This window comes from Planococcus citri, chromosome 1 (genome assembly GCF_950023065.1).
Source record: "Planococcus citri chromosome 1, ihPlaCitr1.1, whole genome shotgun sequence".
NCBI classification, from domain to species: domain Eukaryota; kingdom Metazoa; phylum Arthropoda; class Insecta; order Hemiptera; family Pseudococcidae; genus Planococcus; species Planococcus citri.
In genome coordinates, this window is record NC_088677.1 from 87,835,618 (window position 1) to 87,856,912 (window position 21,295).

Genomic DNA, 21,295 nt, shown 5'->3' on the forward strand with positions numbered 1-21,295 from the left:
TATTATATGATTGAGAAAAAAAAACAAGCTTCCTTCTTCACCTAACCATTTACTTAACTTGACTACATTGTCTAATGCAGAGAGTATGAAGGCAGTGGCATGGAAGAATGATAAACCAGACAGTTGTTGTCTCTCTCATATGTATTACCTTTCTCTTTCTATAGGTAAAGCATCCAGAGTAGTTATTTCATGGTCGTAGCAGCATGAGAAGTTGTTTAACGCAGAGCATGTGTATCTGTATCAAACTAGTTTTTTTCTCAGTCATACCTACTGCCTCTCTCTTTCCAACAAAAATACAGCAATTATGATGAGACTAGATTAGGTACCTACAGGCATAAGTAATGAAGCGGAACTAAATTGCACGTGGAGTTGTATTCTAACAGTAGAGTTATATGATGAATGATTGTATGGTACCTATTTAGATTCCTATCTTATATGACTGTTGGGTTGAGTCAAGTACATACATTCGTGAAATAAAAATTGTTGTGGATGCTTGATTTGTTTACGAAACATTATGAAATAATTTTAGGTAGTTGAAAGACAATGTATGCCTGCACTCCTTTAATCAAATAAATTTTATTACCAAGGTGATATGTATGCAGCTATACTACATGGTCATTTTTTTTGTTGATGAATTGTTACATAAATTTGTTTCCATACAGGTACCTACAAAGTTATATAATAGCAAACAGGTATCACTTTCCTTGATTAAAAAAAATGCAAGTATCTGTTTAAATAATTATAGGTACCTTCTAGAATTTTCAAATGTAACAATATTTAGAGAATTGCATTGGTTTTTTTTTGATCATTAGACATGAAGGTTAGATTAAATTTTTTTATTGTACCTAAAATTGAAAAATGAATGATGTCTCTATTCCAATAAATGTAAGTACATACCTATGTATGAAGAATGAGGAAATGAAGGATGTTAAGATGATTTGAGATTAGCACCATTTTTCATAAAATATATCAAGGTTGAATTAAATGCAGTTGTGCAATAATTTCCACCAAAAAAGTGAGTGGATGCATGTCAAATTTAATGATTTAACTGATTATTCAACAAGGAGTACCTATTGTACATGGAAATTTTTTCCTGGTCAAATTTGTATATATAAGGATGATTTTTTCAGGATATTTCATTAATTGTTTGTGCACTGTTGTTAACAGTATTATCTTGCTCTAATAATAGTATTTGTGGTTCGTGTAATTTTTCGTTTCATTTATTTTTTTCATTTTAAATACTACACTGTTGTTAATAGTATCATCTTGCTCTGATAATAGTATTTGTGGTTCGTGGAAATTTTTTGTTTCATTTTATTTTTTTTTCATTTAAAATACCTACCTATTCAATATGAATTCTTCAATCGATAATGTTGAATCTCGTCCTGGTGTTTCTGGTAATGATCTAATGGAAATAGGAGTAGGTTCCAACCAGAGTGAAACCAAAAGGCAGATGGTAGCTTTCTTTTCCATCAAGTTACTCAATAAGGAGATGTCATTCTTACACTTATTAAAAATAGTTGAAATAACTACACTGATCAAATGGAATGCAAAGATAGAAGAAAAAGTAAGTGTCAGCTCACTTTAAAAATTAAATTTTGTACCTATTTTTATACAGTGATAGTAATTTTTTTATTTTTTCTTTCTTACAGAGACCACATGATGGTGTAATCATCATAAGTTTTCCGTTTCAAATTAAGGGTGAAACGATTATGGAGAATATGGAGCAAGTGTCTCAAATAGACATGAGATACTACATTACAATAAGAAAGGTGGATTATTTGACACAGGAAAATCGAAATCACATGGAAATCTTGCGATCAAAGTACATAAGAAAGGTTAGTTATGTTTAAAAATTTTTTTCTAACACATTTTTTTAATTGAAAATTTCTTTTGAGCACCTTATAGCTGATTAACACTAGATTAATTAATTTTAATGTTTTTTGTAGGGTATAACTTGTTCCATTTGCAATTACCAAAGATTTAATACAGAAAAGGAATTGAGAAACCATCAGAAAACTAGAAGCCATTTATTGCAAGTAATAGAAAAATTTTATGACGAAAATTCGGAATACATTTGTCTCACTGGTGATTCCGCTTTTAAAAATCGTATATCAACCCTAATTTTTGTAAACAAGGAGCCTGAGATCACTATAAATCACTTTTTCGAAAAAATCAAATTGTCTTTAGTGAATTATTTGGAAACTCGTTTGAGTATTGATCCAAGTTTAAAATGTAACTTTAATCTTTTTTGTTGGTACAAAAAAATTGATGATGAAGAACAAATTTTTAATTTGAATACTTCAAATATTCCATTTTTTCCAAATGATAATATTTTACAAAAATTAGAATCTCAATTAATTTCACAAATTGACGTCCAAAATGATGAATTCACAAAACGAGGATCAGGTTGGATGTTTAATTCAGTTTCTGAGCTAGAAGTGAGAATCAATAAAAATGATATAATCAAAGCTGGAGCCTTTATAGAACTACCCAAAGCTTTAAAAAATAAAAAGGCATTAATAAATGTTAAAAACACAGATGATAGGTGTTTTTACTACTGCATTTTATTAAAATTTATGGAGAAAAAACCACATCTTGAGCGTCCAAGTATTTTTCCTGAGTTTGAAAAAAACTTAGTCGATACCCAAAAAATAAAGTTTAATTTTAGTGGCATTCAATACCCTACAACCATCGAGGACATTAAAAAATTTGAAAAAGTCAACACCTCAGTTTCAGTTAATGTCTTTGTATACGAGCGAAATAAAATTTCACCATTAAAAGTTACAGACCAAGAAAAAAAATTTCACTATGATTTATTGATGCTAAAAAATAAAAATGGCGATTTTCATTATGTTTTCATAAAAAATTTGAATAGGCTTCTTTCTTCACAAGTTAGTAAAACCAAAAGTGCTATCGAAGTATGTAAACGATGTTTAGCACATTTTATAGGTAGGGATAGATTACAGAAATTAACTGAACATAAACTGTACTGTAAAGAAAAATCGGTATCTCCATCATGTTACAAAATGCCTACTGAAGATAAAAGGTATCTGTACTTTAAAAATTACCATCATGAAACCCCTGTTACTTTTTGTGTTTTTGCTGACTTTGAAGCTCTCCTTGTACCATGCAAAGATACAAATCTTACTAAATCGTGTTTAAAAAAATTCCAAAAACATGAGCCAATAGCCTTTTCCTTTTATTTGGTACATGCAGAGAAAGGAAAAATTCGAGATCCTGTTTGCTATACTGGTCCTAATGCAGCTACCATATTTTTTAAAATGATCAAAAAAGTGGGGCTTTATGTTGAAAAACGATATAAAAAATACATGAAGGTAGAATATTGTAGTAATTTGACTGACCAAGAGTGTGACAGATTTCATACTGCACCAAAATGTGTAATTTGTAGGGATGATTTTAAAGTTGGTGATAAACGAGTACGTCATCATTCCCACATCACAAATTTATTTCTTGGACCGGCTCATTCAAAATGCAATTTGGTAGCTCGTACTCCAACATTTCTTCCGGTTTATTTTCACAATTTATCCAAATATGATAGCCATTTAATTTTGCATGGTTATAAAAAGGGAGCATTGGATATGGAGGTGATACCATCTACTGAAGAAAATTATATAAGTTTTTCTAAAAAAATAAATAAACATTTTTGGATCCGTTTTGTAGACTCATACCGTTTTCTATCATCAAGCTTACGTACTTTGGTTGAATCCTTACCAGTGACTGAACTTATACATACACAAAAATACTTTTCTGATCCCAATTATTTTGATTTAATCACAAAAAAAGGATTCTTTTGTTATGATTATTTGGACAAAATTGAAAAATTACAAGTAAGGGAACTTCCATGGAGGGAAGATTTTTATAATCAATTAAATGATGAGGAAATTAGTGAAGATGACTATAAATTTGTACAAAAAGTTTGGAAAACATTCAAATGCCGAAATTTAGAGGATTATTTAGTGATTTATGTGATCTCAGACGTCTTATTACTAGCCGATGTATTTCTATCTTTTAGGAAATTATGTATTGATAACTATAAACTAGATCCATGTTATTTTTATTCTTTGCCAGGCTATGCCTTCGAGGCTATGCTTAAGATTACTAATGTTAAGTTGGATTTATTAGTAGATATAGATCAATATTTATTTTTAGAAAAAGCAATGAGGGGAGGTATAAGTGAAGCTGTGACTAGGTACTCTGAGGCCAATAACAAGTATGTTCCCACTCAATATGATCCAATTAATCAAAAACTAAATTCAATAGTCTACTGGGATGTGAATGGTCTTTATGCCTTCATAATGGGGTACAATAAATTTCCAGTTCGTGATTTTTCATGGGTGAGTCGAACAGACATTGAAAAGTTTGATACTAATTTTATTTTGAATTTGGATAATGAAGCTGATGTAGGGTATTATTTGGAAGTTGACATTGACTATCCAGAAAGGTTGCATGATTCTCACAACAGTTTTCCATTTCTTCCAATAAAGAAACCTACTCCTAAATCAAAAGTGGCTAAACTATTGTGTACCCTTGAAAATAAACAACGTTACGTTTGTCATTATAGAAATTTGAAATTAGCTTTGAAACATGGTCTTGAATTGAAAAAAGTGCATAAGATTTTGACATTTAAACAAGAGAATTTTTTTGAACCCTTCATCAAGATCAATACTGAGTTGAGAAAACAATCAAAAAACAAATTTCAAAAATCTTTGTTCAAGTTAATTTCGAATTCAACTTTTGGAAAAACTATTGAGAATCAGAGAAATTATTCAAATTTTAAATTGATTTGTGATGAAAACAAATTAGCGAGATCAATTGCTAGACCTACTTTCAAAAGCTCAACAATTTTTTCTGAAAATCTTGTTGGTGTACATTTCCATAAAAATGTCATTACACTAAATAAACCAATTTATTTGGGAATTACAACTTTGGAGTTGTCAAGAAATTATATGTACGAATTTTATTACGAAAAAATACCTCAAATTTTTCATGACCTTCCATTCCCACAATTACTATACATGGACACAGATTCATTTATTTTGTCTGTTGCTACTGACGATGTGTATCCATATATTGCTAGAAAGGGTTTAGATTATTTTGATACCAGCACTTATCCAACAGACCATCCTTGTTACTCAAATGTGAATGATACGGCTTTGGGATATTTCAAAGATGAGCTGTACCCTCATCAATGCAAACGATTCATTTCACTTTGTCCAAAAGTGTACAGTTTAGATTTACAGGATAAAGCAGACATTAAAAAAGTGAAAGGTCTAAAAAGAACAATAATAAAAAAGGAGCTCAAATTTGAGGATTTTTATAAATGTCTTTTTGAAAATGTTGAATGTTCAAAGGAACAAATACTTTTTAGATCTGTCAATCATCAAATCTACACAGTGAGGCAACCTAAAAAAGCTTTGGTAAATTTTTCTGATAAGCGTTATTTTTATGATAATATTAATAGTATAGCTTATGGTCATTATAAAATGGCTGATTATAATTTAAGGGAAAATGAAAATGATGACAATGTTGTTGAAGATGATGAAGATGTTCTTGAATAAAAAAAATTATTTGTAATGTTTGAATACTAACCTTAATGATAAGAATGTAAAATAAAATTGTTTATTTGCACCAATTTGATAAAATTTTACTTTGTAATTTCAATAAATAAAAGCATTCATAAAAGCAACACTGTGTTCAATTATTTATGGGTGAACTGAGAAGTCACTGGAGATGTCAGAACAACTTGAAATTTACTCACAGTCAACTTCAAAGAGTATTGAAATTAGTTCAATTACAACTGCATTTGATGAAATTTGTTAGATAAACTACTGAAAACTCCAAAAAATTTTTAAAAAGTCACAGTTGATTCTAAAATGACTTCTACCCACCAACAGTCAATTTAATAGCATGTTGCAAGTTGGAGTGCAGATGCATTTCAGATTTCCAACATCATTTGATGATGTTTTGTGGAAATTTCAAACTTCAAGGAAGCTCTCAGATCATAACTGTTCAAAATGATTTGAAACCGTTTTCAATCGATTCAATAGGTTGGAAATAGACTACCTACATCTCAAATTTCAGCATTCTAGATTAATTTAATAAAATTTTGATTTTTTTCTCATTTATTTTTACCTAAATTTGATTTTTTTAAATTTGCTAAAAATTGAAAAATGAATTTTGTCTGGAGACAATTTTTTGCATACTTCTTCAATCTAGCTTTGTACAGTTCAAAAAATGACTGACAATTAAAATGACATTGAAAAGTTTGTTTTAAAATGGTCTTCAGGATGTTTCCCTTCAATTAGAAAGTCTTCCACAGATTTGGTGAGGAGGTGCAAAGTGGATACCATTTCAATCACATTTCAAAAAATTTCTGAATAAAATCTGTCACATGAAATGTGTTGAAAGACAGCAGGTTATTGCAACAATCATAAAAACATTTCAGTTCAAAGGGAAAAAATTGAAAAATTTCAACTCAAAAACAATCTCAATCCTTTCAGAATTGTAAGTAAGACAACTTGAGATAATAAACACATTCAAACAACTTGTAAGGTATCATAGATCTTGACTACTAACCAAAACTCCATCTTGTTTATATATATTTTTTTTCATATTTGAAAAGGAAGGTATGCAATTAAAAAATCAATTTTTTATTCTATAAGGGTGAAAAAACTGTCCTAAAGAGAACTTCCATTTACAAACTGAGTTTCATTAAAATTGATCTAGAGGTGAAACAAAGTGTCCTAATAAAAAATTACATTCAATCAAAATAGTAGAAAATTAAATTTCCAATCAATGCAATGTCAATAATTCTTCTCTAGAAATGCTTCGTTTTTAATTTGTTTACAAAAAATGAACATTTTTGAAATAAATGTTGGAAAAAATTTTGCTAACTGACTGAAGCTGCTTCAAGTGACATTCACCAATTTCAATGATAACTGTATTTTGATTTTTCAAAGTAATTTTGAAAAATTGACAATAAATAGTTGGCTCAGGTTATATCTCCCTACTTTTATTGTACATATAATCAAAACATAGTGACATAATCAATTTGACTGTTTGTGATACATTTTTCAGTGCATGTTATGTTTAATTACAGCTTTGTTAGCTAAGAAAGACGTGAATTATTCCTGATTGAGTTGAGTGTTCAAAAAATTTCAACTTTTACTATCTGAAGTAGGGTTATCACTCCTCACATTTAGTAGAAAAAGTAGCCAAAAATTAACAAAGGCGAGTGCTTGATTACTCGATGCAGCTGTCATCAAAATTCATTGTAAGTTATTATCAAAGTCCTTCCTCCACCTGTAATGTATATCAACAAGACTCCCAATTTAACAATTCCCTACATTCCGTTTGGTATGTACGAGGTTTTGGTGTGATCCAGTGTAGAGAAAGGTGAAACAACTTGTTCCTTCTCCTGTAACCCTCTTGTCGAATGCAACAACATCATCCATCTATCTGTGGTTTTGATCATGTCAACACAGAAATTGATATGTTTTCACTCCATTCATTAAAACTATGTTTTCAATGAAAAAACAAAATGACTGATATAATCAATTATGTTGAGTTTTTTGAAGATGAGCTTGTATCTATGGTGAGTATGTCGATGTCTGTACCTACATTGTCAAGTAAGCCACCTACAACACAACAACAGAAAAAAAACTGGTTGTATCAGAAGCGTGTAGGAGTAATCTCAACTTGAACTTCTCTCTTTGACTCTCTGTACCACAGCTACTGCTTACTTGTGGTCTTGCTGCTACTCAATGCAGCAGTAGTTGTTGTTATGAAATGAATGAATTTGTTCTGCACTAAGTACATGCAGAGCAGATAGTGTCTACTTTTTTCATCAACTGACTCGACACTGAAACCTTCAGCAGCGCACCTTCCTTTTCCTTTGTTCTCACAGTTATATCTGCTTCATATTTGGAGAAAAAAATTACAAGTTGGACACATTGTTGTAAAAGTACCAGTAAGTTTTCAAAAAAATAGTGTTTTTCTCGTGTATGTTCACATTGGAGAATTTTTTTAATGGAATAATTAGGTGTGTGAATTCTATGATTGTATACAACTCCCAGTTAAGCAACAAGGAACCAATGTTTATGCTAAAAACTGAGGGAATCAAGTCAACAAAAAAGGTTAACATCCTGTTTGAATATTGAAATATTTTCAAAAGTTGAAGAATTTAAAGCTCCATTGTATTTACAACACAGATTCCTTTGGAAATCTCTTTTCGATATTAAATAATATCAAATAGCTATCATCATTAGAGTAATACTTCAGACAACGAATATGAAGTACATACTTATTCTCTTTTATTCAATCATTTCACATTTTCACTTTCAATCTTACAGTTCAAATGACAAAAAAGTGATCTAGAAATTGAAATTGGTTGGAAATTTGAAGACAAACATTTTTAAAAAATTTCACTCCCTCACAATTTGTCAATGAATTGACCATGTATTCACTATCACTTGCTGAAAATTTCCGTTGATAGGATTACAAGCTCACCAAATGAATTGATTTGCCTGAGATTTTATCTAAAATGCACATTTATTCTAAACACAGGTAATGTAAGCAATGCATAAGAAAAAACAATTGGTCTCATGAAATGCATTGTAAAGCAGCAAGTTATTGTAACAATTATGAACATTTTTTGGCTCAAAGTAAAGAAATGAAAAATTTTCAACTCAAAAATTCAATATTTACAAATTTACATTCAGTGAGTGAAATTATTTCAATCTAGGAGGTTTCCTTTTCACCACAATGATAAGTACCTAATCCTTGAATCTACTTCGAAAATCAGACTCACAAACTTTGAAAAAGACTAGTAAAATCATTTCACATTGTGCGATATTTTTTCATCTAAATTTTCAATATTTTCACTTTTTTTTCATCAAATGAAATGGTGAGAATGATTATTTCATTCCAATCTCTCTCAACAGGAAAACAACCACTTATGACCATTTCTACACATCTCCAGTGTGTTTCTAATTTTTCTCAAGGTATTTTTCCAAAGCCTCCAACGAGTAATTTTTTATTTAAGGTTGAAATGATGGAATTTTTAAATAAATGAAGATGAAAATGAATTCACATATTGTTTTATTTATCACCACCTCAACAGATACAAGAGTGATACCTACTGTGTCATGCACTGTGTAATATCAAGTCACTAACTCATTCCAAAACTGAAGCGAAAATGTAAAATTAGGAGTGTTTGTCCAGTGCAACGTGACATTTAGGGAGGGATATGATTGCTTTACCTACTTATTGTGTACACATTTTCATAACAATAATCTCACGACACAGAATTTTTTTCAGGTACATTTCTCTTTCTGTTATATTAACTTCGAGTGTAAAACATGTTCGTTGAGTTTTTCGAAGATGAACTTGGGTCTGTAGTAAATGTGTTGATGTCAATGCACATCGTCGAGTGTACCACCTTCAATATGAACACAACAACATGAAAAACTGATTGCAATGATTGCGTGTGTACTAGTAATCATGACTCGCACTTCTCTCTTTATCTCTCTGTACTGATGCTACCGCTTCCTTGTTGTTGCCATCGGGTAAATTGTTTGACCCGGTCTTGCTCATACTCATTGTAGCAGCAATCGTCATGAATGAACAAATTTATACAGCTCTAGGTACACATAGAGCAGACAAGAGTCCACTTTTTTTCAACAGACTCGACACTAAGCCCTTCAGCAGCGCATGTTCCTTTCCTTTTTGTTCTTGCAGTTGCATACACTTTTGCATGGTACATAATAAAAATTATGAAACCAATGGTCCTTTTCTGTGGTACAATGAATCCGAGAACAAAAATTTTGAGAAATTCTCAGTTTTAGTTCTTTTCATGTAGAATAACATATCAAAAATTGGACTGACACTTTTCATTTTCAAGAAGAAAAATTACAAGCTTGATACTAATTCCAAAAAATACCATCAGAAACTTACAAAATGAAAATTTTTGTATTTATTGAGATAAGAGTATTTTTTTGTAGATGAATATTTGAAAAAATTCTCTCCTTTGTACCTAATTTATCAACAAATTGACAATGAATTAATTACTTACATACTGAGATTTCGGGAAGTTGCGCAATTACCTTATTGCCTGTAGGTGTACCGCCTCTGATTTCACGTTTAATTTGGCTAATTCGCCGAATAAAGAAAGTGTCACGGTGGAATCGATTGCAGATTTTCCGAACTCAGATTTCTGTTGAAAAGACTACAGACTCTTCAAATGAACTGATTTACATGAGATTTTGTAGAGTACCTAATAGAAATTACGATGCAAATGACCCTTTTCTATGGTATAGTGACAAATTATTTATTTTGAAGGGAAAGAAATTTTCAAACTAAGAAAAAAAGAGGTTAAACATGATTTTTTTTTCAAAAAAAATGGTATTATCATTTGAAATAACACGTTAATTTACATTCACTGTTTTCAGATTTTTCCTGTGTCTACATTATTTTTTACTGTAGAAAGCTTGTAAAAATATAAAATTAGAACTCTTGTTGAGACAAAGAAGGTATTAAACATTTAGAATCATACGTTGATTTTCTGATGTTTTCTTATGAATAACTCTTCGTACTACTTGACCCACCAGTCTGTTCCACTTGATCACATATGATTGGAACCAAATTTCATCATTTGATATCACTCTTGAACCTTCATCACGATTTTGAGTCCTCCAGCATTTCAAAATTGCCTCAAAAGGTGAGGAAAACTGAGTTGGTCAGTTAAAAATCGAGTTGTACCTAGTTTATTCTTAACCTATTTGATGAGTTTATCCACATTTTGGACCTCAGAGAGCTTAGCAGGTGAGACTATTTGGAAAAATGAAGCAAAACGAATAAATATACTTATCAAGGAAAAACCATTCAAAAAATCAAAAGTTACCTATCTATTCAAACAATTTTTTTTTTCAATTTACATAAATTTAAGATTTTTGTAACCACTCACAAATCTATGAAAATCACATGTCATAATAATAAGGTAGATAAGTATAATTTTCAACTATCTATGTACTTATGTCAACTTGTAAAAAAAAAAAAAAATGCTCACTGAATCCTATCCAGTAGTCTTACTCAAGAGCACAATACACTTTTCAACATTTTTTATCATCAATTTACTGAGCAAAATCATTTTTACTACCGATTTTCTCAAAACTTTATCTGATGTCAAAAGTGAATTTTGATTCTAAACTCCTCAAATGAATGAAATTAGTACATAATTATTGTGATGGTGAAATAGTAACCCATCTATGATTACTCTGTGATGATAAGCAACAGAACAGAAGCAAGGAAAAAATAATCTCAACGAACTGTTTGTTGTGAAATGTATAAAAAAATGTTCAACTTTTTTTTCATTCATTTGATGTTACGCCAACAATATTGTCCAGTTTGTCTCATCACAACTTGAATAATCCCAATTAATGTAAGCACTGTGATCAAAGACAGAGTGAATTGTTTTTTCACTAATCACTGTCTATAATTTTGTGTATTGTGTAGTGCATCAAAATACATAATACCCCAAATGTTTTTAAAATCTCTCAAAATAACAATGAATTGTTCAAAATTGTGAAATCAGGTGATGGTTATGGTGATGGAGTTTTGCTTGGTGAAGATGTACGATATCTTACAAGTTGATTGAACACGTTCTTGGCTTGAAACTGATGTTCACTTCTCAATATTTTACGTTAACAATGTCTGTTTTACTTGTATTAAGTATGTTTAGTCAATCCAGCTCAAGTATGAGGAATGGATTCCTATTTTTGATCTTACTAGTCAATCCAGCTCAAGTATGAGGAATGGATTCCTATTTTTGATCTTACAAGTTGATTGAAAACAGTTTCAAACCATTTCCAGCATTTTAAGCAGTTTTGGAGCCTCAACCAGTAGATTTTAAAAATTGAAATTCCCACATAATTTTACAAAGTCCAAATTTAATTTATATCATAACTTCACCTAATTGATTCGATTGACAATGGGTTTAAGCTGTTTTGAAGGTTCCAGAAAATTGTTAGATGTTTTAATTTCTAAAAAAAGTGTTAAAATCTATCCAACATAAAAAAGTCAAAATTCAAATAGATTCCAAAATAGTTAGAACCATTTCAAGCAAATTTAAATTACCATAAAATTCTAACAAAAGAAGCTGAAAAGTCAAAATTCACACTTCATTTTGATTTCAACATGCAGGGTTGATTTTTGATCTGTTCTGTGGGGCACTGTGAAAGAAGGTAGGTAAAGCTAAAAATGAGAATTTTCAATGTTTACAATCTCTAATTACATACTTGTTTTTGGTTGATATTGAATCATTTTTTGAAAATTTTAGCTTGAGAAATATAATTTTACCAACCAGTCAACTAATTCCTTGACTCTTTAACCAACTAAATCTGGGTTAAACAAGCAGACAGCTAAACAATTCTATCTAACAAAAAATTATCACTATGTACTTGACTCAACCCAACAATCGATGTATAAAAATGAGATGAGAACCAAGGTACTGTACACTTGTGCTCATGTAAAAGTACATATGTACATGTTAGAATGTAACTTTAAGTTTAACAAAGTTGCGAGTCTCTGACTATGGTGGTAGTTATGTAATATACTCCATACTAATTGCTGTATAATGTGTTCAAATGTAAATCAATAGGTTATAGAAAGAAACAGAGAGTGTAGGTGTGAGAAATAAAATAAATTCAACACAAGTCTGCTCCTCTACCTATGCTTTGTACTCACATTAGCCAACTTGATCCACATCAATCTCTGTATACTATTCACGATGTCACTTTTTCTTTAATGGTACACAGATCATTGAATATACACTTACATACATACATATAACCAGACGAGTTGAAAAATGATAAAATCTATTCTTCATGTAACATCCAATGTAAATAAAAACACATCTTAGTCACGATCAAGGTAAGCAATCTGGTTCCATATTAATAATCGAATGTGTTACAATGTATGCAAGCAACTGGTTAGGTGAAAAAGGAGCCTTGTTTTTTTTTTCAATCATACAATATTAGGTAGCAAAAAAAATCAAAATGTTTATCAAGTTAATTGGTCCATTTTCTTCTTCAGTGGTTCATTGATCATTAAAAATACACGTACACACATACATACAGACGAGTTGAAAAATTCTATTTGTTTCTTATCTTCAAGCAATCTCTGGGTCATGATCAATGTTGCTCTTTAATATATTGGAGTGCAAAGCAGCAGTTGCTAGAAAGAGAGAGACTGTGTTTGCTGCTGTGAGAGAGAGAGAGACTGTGTTGCTGTGTGTGTGAGTGAGACAGACAGTGTTTCTGTGTGTGAGAGAGAGACTGTGTTTGTTTGCTGATATAAGAGAGAGAGAGAGAGAGACTGTGTTGGTGAGTGAGAAGGAAAGCAGCTAGGTACCTGGTTCAACACACTGCAATGTCTCTGTGCAGTTGTTAGAAAGAGAGAGACTGTGTTTGCTGTTATGAGAAAGAGAGAGACTGTGTTGGTGAGTGAGAAGGAAAGCAGCTAGGTACTTGATTCAACACACTGCAACGTCTCTGCCTTCGTACACTGTGCATTATGCAACTTATTCAACACAAATCTATGTATACACTTTGCTATGGTATTTTGGGTTGGATTTCTGGCCCAGGGAGGTCGATTCTGGCACAGTTAGTGGGCCAAAAGTAACAAAATGGGCCAGGAACTGTCTTTTACACCTACTGTTCACATATCCACTCGTGCAGATTTTACACCACGAATGAGATAATTTTTTCATTTTTAATATCACACATTGGCCTAGGTACGCCTACACTCCAGATCTAAGAAATGTCGTTGCGTCGCCTTCAAAAATTACGAATTCAAACGTGCTGGGGAATTTAGATGAAATTACACGCGCTTTCGCACCTTAACATGTAGGTATAGTGTAGTGTTTCTCGAGAAATTTGAGTCAAAACAAGAATAAAGTCTGTATCAATAATAAAATACGTAAATAGGATTCGGTTACAATCTATTTCGAGACCTAGAATGTCTAGATTTGGGAAGTTGTGTGATAAGGGGCAGGGAGGCAACAACGAATGTAGGCACTTATAGATGACTTCGTCAGGTAAATACGTACCTACATCAAGTAAAAAAAATTTATTAAAGGAAGAAAAATGGTCTCATTGGAAACCAGGGATTTTTTTTTAGATATAAATGCTTGGCCAAATGGCCACCCAGTGACCAAGTTTTGGCCACCCAGTAAAATCGATGTGGCCAGGAAAATTTTTCCCTTTCAAAATCAAATCGAACTCGTACGAGGTCGATGGGTGAAAGCCATTCGATTTTTGGCCTTGTTTGAGGCAGTAAGGGGATGTGAATCATGGATGTGATGTTCTTAGTTTGAAGTTTTATTAGGTACTTAAATTTCACTGACAGGAACTTTACAGGATTTTTTCAAAATTTTCGAAATTTTGTCAGGTATTGAAATTTGCTTACAGAGTGAATTTCGGCTCTTCTACTCCATTTGATGGAATTTTGTGGACATTTCAAGTTTCAAATACCCGTTGGAAGCTCCAGAATTGCTCAAAACGGTTTGATACCCCGTTGCCAATCAATTTGGCAGATCGAAAATAAGTTGTATTTCAAGTTTCAGCTGTCTATGTCAATTTAGTAAAATGTTGATTTTTTCCCCTCAAGGTAATTTGATTTTCAAAAATTCACCAAAAATCGAGAAATGCGCATTATAGTCCGGCATATAACAATAGGAGTAATTGCATCCCCCGCCGATCCTCCGAGACAACTTTTTTCTTAAGGGGGCCAACTTGCTAAAAAAAAAGTTGGCCTTACTCACAAAATGGCGGCCATTTTGATTGACAGGTCAGCCGAAATCGCAGATTTTGCGTTTTGATATACGTAAAACTTGCACGAACTTTTTCAAACTTTACAAAGGTAGATTGAAAGATCATGCAAACATTTATCACCTGTCAAAATTTCAAGTGCTAAAATGCGTTTTTCGATTTTGGTGAATTTTTGAAAATCCAATTTAGGCCAAAAATGAGGGAAAAAATCAAAAGTTTACCAAATTGACCAAGAAAGCTGAAATTTGGGATATACCCTATTTTCGACATGCCAAATAGATTGGAAACGGTTTCAACCAGTTTTGAGCGGTTCTGGAGCCTCCAGCAGATTTTTGAAACTCGAAATTCCCACAAAATTCCATCAAATTGGAGTTGTAAAGCTAAAATTTATTCCAAAAACTAATTTCAATACGCTAAGAAGTACTGCAGGTAAATTTCAAGTCGTTTTGGATCCTCCAGCGACTTTTCGAAAATTCCTGAAGCCTGCAGCAGATTTTTGAAACTTTAAATTTCCCCAAAATTTGATCAAATGGAGATGGAAATCTGAAATTTACTCTACACCCAATTTAAACACCCCCTGAAGACGACTTCAGGTGGGCACAAGTAATTTTATGGCCTCTAGCGAATTTTTTTGAAAATTACTGGAGCCTGCAGCAGATTTTTGAAACTTTAAATTTTCACAAAATTTCATCAAATGGAGATGGAAATCTGAAATTTACTCTACACTCCAATTTCAACACCCTCTGAAGACGACTTCAGGTGGGTTCAAGTCATTTTAGGACCTCCAGCGACTTTTGAAAATTACTGGAGCCTGCAGCAGATTTTTGAAACTTTAAATTTTCACAAAATTTCATCAAATGGAGATGGAAATCTGAAATTTACTCTACACTCCAATTTCAACACCCTCTGAAGACGACATCAGCTGAATTCAAGTCATTTTAGGGCCTCCAGCGACTTTTGAAAATTACTGGAGCCTCCAGTAGATTTTTGAAACTTGAAATTTCCCTAACATTAATTTATCAAATGGAGTTGACAAGCTGAAATTTACTTCGCAGACTACATGGCGGTTTCAAATGGTTTTGAAGCTTCCAGCTACTTTTGGGAAATTTCAATTTTCCAAAAAAACGTCATACAACCTTTCAAAAAGTTGCTGGAGGCTCCAAAACGACTTGAAATTCACCAGCAGTCAACTTCGTAGCGTATTGAAATTAGTCTGCAGAATGAATTTCGACTCTCCATCTTAGTTTGATGATATTTTGGGGAAATTTAAAGTTTCAAAAATCTACTGGAGGCTTCGGTAATTTTCAAAAAAGTCGTTGGAGTCTCTAAAATGACTTGAAATCCACCAGAAGTCGTTTTCAGAGGGTGTTAAAATTGGAGTGTAGGGTAAATTTCAGCTTTCCATTTCCATTTGATGAGATTTTGTGAAAATTTAAAGTTTTAAAAAGCTGCTGGAGGCTGTAGGAATTTTCAAAAAGTCGCTGGTGGATCCAAAACGACTTGACATTCACCTACAGTACTTCGTAGCGTATTGAAATTAGTTTTTAGAATAAATTTTAGCTTTACAACTCCAATTTGATGGAATTTTGTGGGAATTTCGGGTTTAAAAAATCTACTGGAGGCTCCAGTAATTTTCGAAAAAGTCGTTGGATGCTCTAAAATGATTTGAAATCCACCAGAAGTCGTTTTCAGAGCATGTTAAAATTGGAGTGTAAGGTAAATTTCAGCTTTCCATCTCCATTTGATGAAATTTTGTGAAAATTTCAAGTTTCAAAAAGTCGCTGGAGGATCCAAAACGACATGACATTCACCTGCAGTACTTCGTAGCGTATTGAAATTAGTTTTTAGAATGAATTTTAGCTTTACAACTCCAATTTGATGGGATTTTGTGGGAATTTCGAGTATCAAAAATCTGATGGAGGCTCCAGAATTGTTCAAAACGGGTTGAAACCGTTTCCAATCGATTTGGCATGTCAAAAATAGGGTATATCCTAAATTTCAGCTTTCTTGGTCAATTTGGTAAAATTTTGATTTTCCCCCTCATTTTTGGCCTAAATTCGATTTTCAAAAATTCACCAAAATCGAAAAACGCACTCAAGCACTTGAAATTTTGACAGGTGATAAATTTTTGCACGATCTTTCGATCTCCCTTTTGTAAAGTTTGAAAAATTTCGTGCATGTCCTATGTCAAAACGCAAAATCTGCGATTTCGGCTGACTTGTCAATAAAAATGGCCGCCATTTTGTAAGTAAGACCAACTTTTTTTTGTGCAAGTTTGCTTTAAAATTCTCCTTAGGATGTCCCCTTTACGATTTTTTTGGACATTCTACTATTTTAGTGTAAATGTTGCAAGATTTTTTGGATATTTTCTACATTTTTTACAGTATTTTTCCAATTTTTACTTTGGTTTCAATGATTTGCACTGAAAAATTTACCAAACATTACACTAATCGAGGTAATGTTGCAGTTATGGAGGTGAATTTACATGGTAAATCGACTGCAGGGACCGAAGATTAATTTTGGTTGCACTTAACGTGAATTTTCACTTATTGAGGTTGCACTTATCGCGGTTCCACTGTTATTTTTGGTTGAGGGGAGTCATACAAACCCGAAAAATGCAAAAACGTCGATATCAAATTTTTTTGAGATGTAACCTTATTACTCCCGAGGTGCGATATGTAGATTCGCATAAATTAATTAAATTAAATAAACTCACTTATGCCTTCGTACTTCTGTTTTTATCACCAAAATGTGTACTCACCTAGAACAAAAAAGAAGATTGGATTTGATTAGATAGTGAATTAGCAATCATTTCACAGCAACAAAAAAAACACATAAAATGAGCATGATAAAAACATCGAAAAAAAACTCGAAAAATCGAGAAAAAATTCTAACAAGATAACAAAACTTTGAAAATTTCATAGAAAATATTTTTAAAATCTCAAAAATTAGCAATCGAAAATCACGAAACTCTGAAAATGCCAAAAAATAAGAAAATTCGTGACATTTCGGCGCTCAAAATGGCTACAATGGGTTTAAAATCTCCACCATTATGAAGCCGAATCCACACGCTAAGTACACCTTTGTCGAGCCCTAACTCTAGATTAATGAAAATCAAGTCAATACCGCTGGTTATTATTACACTTAAAGACATAATTATTAAGAAAATGATTTATAGCCCTAAAACTACCTTGTACGAGAGTATACTCGACGATTCAATACAATGTCACAACCGAACCGAGAGAAGAAAGAGAGTGAAAAAAAACTCGCCCAGATTCGAGCCATAAATAAAACGCGTAATTACCCCCATAACGAGACAACTTTTGACCGCGGAAAAAAAAATTAGATTGGGGAGCTTTGGCTGAAATACCAAAATACCAAAGCCATCGGCGCTGAAAACTTTTAGGTATTTTTTTCCCTCTTCTTCTTCATCCACGTATACAACTTACTATACCCTATCGAAAGTCGAGTCAAGTCGAGTCGCCGAGAAAAAGAAATCCGAAACACCGATATATTCCGTTGCTAACGACTGTATCGCGATAGTACTATAAAGACGAATTAAAAAGCGGAAAAAGGACTTTCTCTTTCCGTTTCTTTCTTTTCTCTTTTTTTTTTCGTCTCTTCGTTTCGACGAGATTTTGAAGACTACGACTATACCAAGCAACTCGCAGTGATCTTTTCTCTTTCTATTTTTTTCTGTTCTTTTTTTACACGAAAGTTATACTACGCTGGCTGGCTTTTGGCGTATACTGAGCGCGAAGTAAGGGGGTGGGCAGATTCGTGGCTCATTGTATTACCTTTTTTTCGTAGCATAAATCAAACGGATTACCCAGCCTATCTAGTAAGCGAATACTTTAATACTTGAACACCATTTCGCTAACATACTATGCTCTTAAAAAACACAGAAAGCTTCTTCATTCCATTTTCTCTTCTTCTCGTTTCTTTCTTTTTTTTTCGCTTCGCTGTGAGTTATTTTATCGCAACATTGTCGCCACCTCGTCCACATAGGGCAATCTAATAGTATTACTAATACTGTGTAAAGGACACGAATTTCCAAAGTTGACTCGATGCACAAGAGATAGAGGCAAAGGGGCAAAAGGGGGATTGAAAAAAAATCCTTTACTAAGTCGAGTACACAGCGCGAAATTTCCTAATGCGTAACGTAACGTCACGTGGATTGTTGTATGATAGCATCATAATATACCTCGCTATACGTATACACGTACACACGTACATAAAAGCTCAGACTATAATATACCCTACGAATTTCGTTTGATGAAACTTTCCACACATCTTCTCTCTTCCAGTTGCTTCTCCTTCTCCTACTTCGTCCGTTCGTCTTTATTTTCGTTGCTTTACTGTGCTTTGCCTTTGTCTTCTGTACTTTTGGCATTCAACTGACGTAAGAGTAGGTATATTGTAGGGTTCCTTCTTTCTTATATACTCGTATTATTGTGCTGGCAATATAAGCACCTATCTAGTTCACTGTTCTACGTCGAGGAGGTAATATTCGTACACGTAAACGTACAGCTTTTCGGCGGAGAAAGTTTTCATCAAAGTGATAATGAACATGCTCGTAAAGAGGACGATTTTTTTCAATACCTGTTCGTGGACCATTTTGTTTTTAAGCCGGAAAAGTTGCATAATTCCTTCGAAATTACCAGAGACGTGCCGAACAGTGGGATGTGGAGGGTCTTACTCACCCCCCTCCCCGAAACAAGCGGAAAAATTTAGGTGAAAAGGTTGAAATTTTAGGGGGAAAATTGGATGAGATGGAAACAGTTGGCAAACTTGGGAAAGTTGAGAAGAGTAGGGAAAATCAAAGAATACGACACTCAATTTTTGGTGAAGCATTCATGAACGAAATTGATCAACTTTTGGAAAGAACCATTCGTCGACAAATTGATCGAAAAAAATTCAATTTGTTCGTTAATGATTCACCAAAAAATTGAGTAAATGAATCGATTCGTTCGAGAAAATGGAGCAAATGAATCGATACGTTTGTGAACGAGCCAATTATACAAATCGATTCGTTCGCGAATGATTCAACGAAATATGAGTAGATGAATCGATTCATTCGCGAACGAGTCATTTAAACGAATCAATTCGTTCACGAAATATACACCGAAAATTATTCAATTCGTTCGTGAATGAATCACTCATACGATAAGGAAGAAATAACTCTTGCTTCTCAGTTTTTACTATTTATTAGTGCAAAGCTTTTCAAACACCAAGTGTTCATCATCAGGCTTAAATCACTATTGAACAAAATAACCAAGTCTACAAGCTTATATACTAGTGTACAAGGGTGTGGTAGTTTAACAGTACAAGGGTGTGGCAGTACAAGGGTGTGGTCATGTGGAAGAGGGTGTGGTTGTAGGTGAGGATGTGGTAGGAGTCATGTCTTCAAGTTTGGTTTTAATAACAGAAAGTAGGATATTTTCTAAGGGTTTTAAGTCATTATTTAGTAAATTTGTTTTGTTTTTCTTCATGGCTATTGCTTCCCTAATGTTTAATTGAGATGGTTTATCTATTTTTTGTATGAGGTTCAGGTTTTCAAAGGAAGTAGTGTGGTTGGTGGCAATGAGATGATCTGAGAGAGCAGACTTATTTTCATATTTGTATTTAGCATAATAAAGATGTTCCTTGAACCTCTTTTTGATGTTTCTTTTGGTTTGACCTATATAAATTCCTTGGCAATCTTTACATTTGATTTTGTAGATGCCACTACAGTCTTCAGGTTTGTCTTTGTCTTTAGTGTTACCAAGAAGGTTTTTAATTTTGTTATCATTGGTGAAAATGGGTTGTATGTTGTGTTTTCTGAAGACTGTTTTCATTTTATTTGTGAGAGGGGGATAGTAACTGATCCTAACTCTTTTGACATCATCTTTTTCAGCAATAAAAGTTGTGGCATCTCTGATTAGTTTTTTGTTTTCATGTTTTCTTATAAGTTTTTGGATAGATGTTTTTGTGTAGCCAAGGTTGGAAGCAATAGACATGATGTTTTTTATTTCTTTATTTTGGTTATTTTTATTTAGGGGGAGATTTAAACACCTGTGTATCATGCTGTTGAAAGCAGCAAATTTTTGGTTCCAAGGCTGGAAAGAGTCTGAAGGAATGTAGTTATTGGTGTGGGTGGGTTTTCTATAGATATCAAATTCAAGATGGTCAGAATGTCTAATGATTAACATGTCCAGAAAAGGGAGTTTGTTTTGTTGTTCAAGCTCATAAGTGAATTTGATGGTAGGATAGAGACTATTTAAAGCATTGAGGAATTCCTCAATGTTGAAGTCTTCAGGGCTCTATCCTACCATCAAATTCACTTATGAGCTTGAACAACAAAACAAACTCCCTTTTCTGGACATGTTAATCATTAGACATTCTGACCATCTTGAATTTGATATCTATAGAAAACCCACCCACACCAATAACTACATTCCTTCAGA

At 32.7% G+C, this 21,295-nt stretch overlaps 2 protein-coding genes across 5 annotated transcripts in view; one reads left to right on the plus strand and one right to left on the minus strand.

Annotated features, from left to right (window-relative positions):
- Positions 1-21,295, minus strand: part of rsh (radish) — a 780,520-nt gene that overhangs the window by 81,607 nt on the left and 677,618 nt on the right. The gene's annotated exons all lie outside the window — the stretch shown is intronic.
- Positions 303-5,648, plus strand: LOC135839851 (uncharacterized). The gene is made up of 3 exons (XM_065356084.1): positions 303-1,567; positions 1,653-1,838; positions 1,950-5,648. Exons 1-3 carry the CDS (start codon positions 1,352-1,354, stop codon positions 5,580-5,582), a joined length of 4,035 nt encoding a protein of 1,344 aa, XP_065212156.1. The 5' UTR covers positions 303-1,351; the 3' UTR covers positions 5,583-5,648.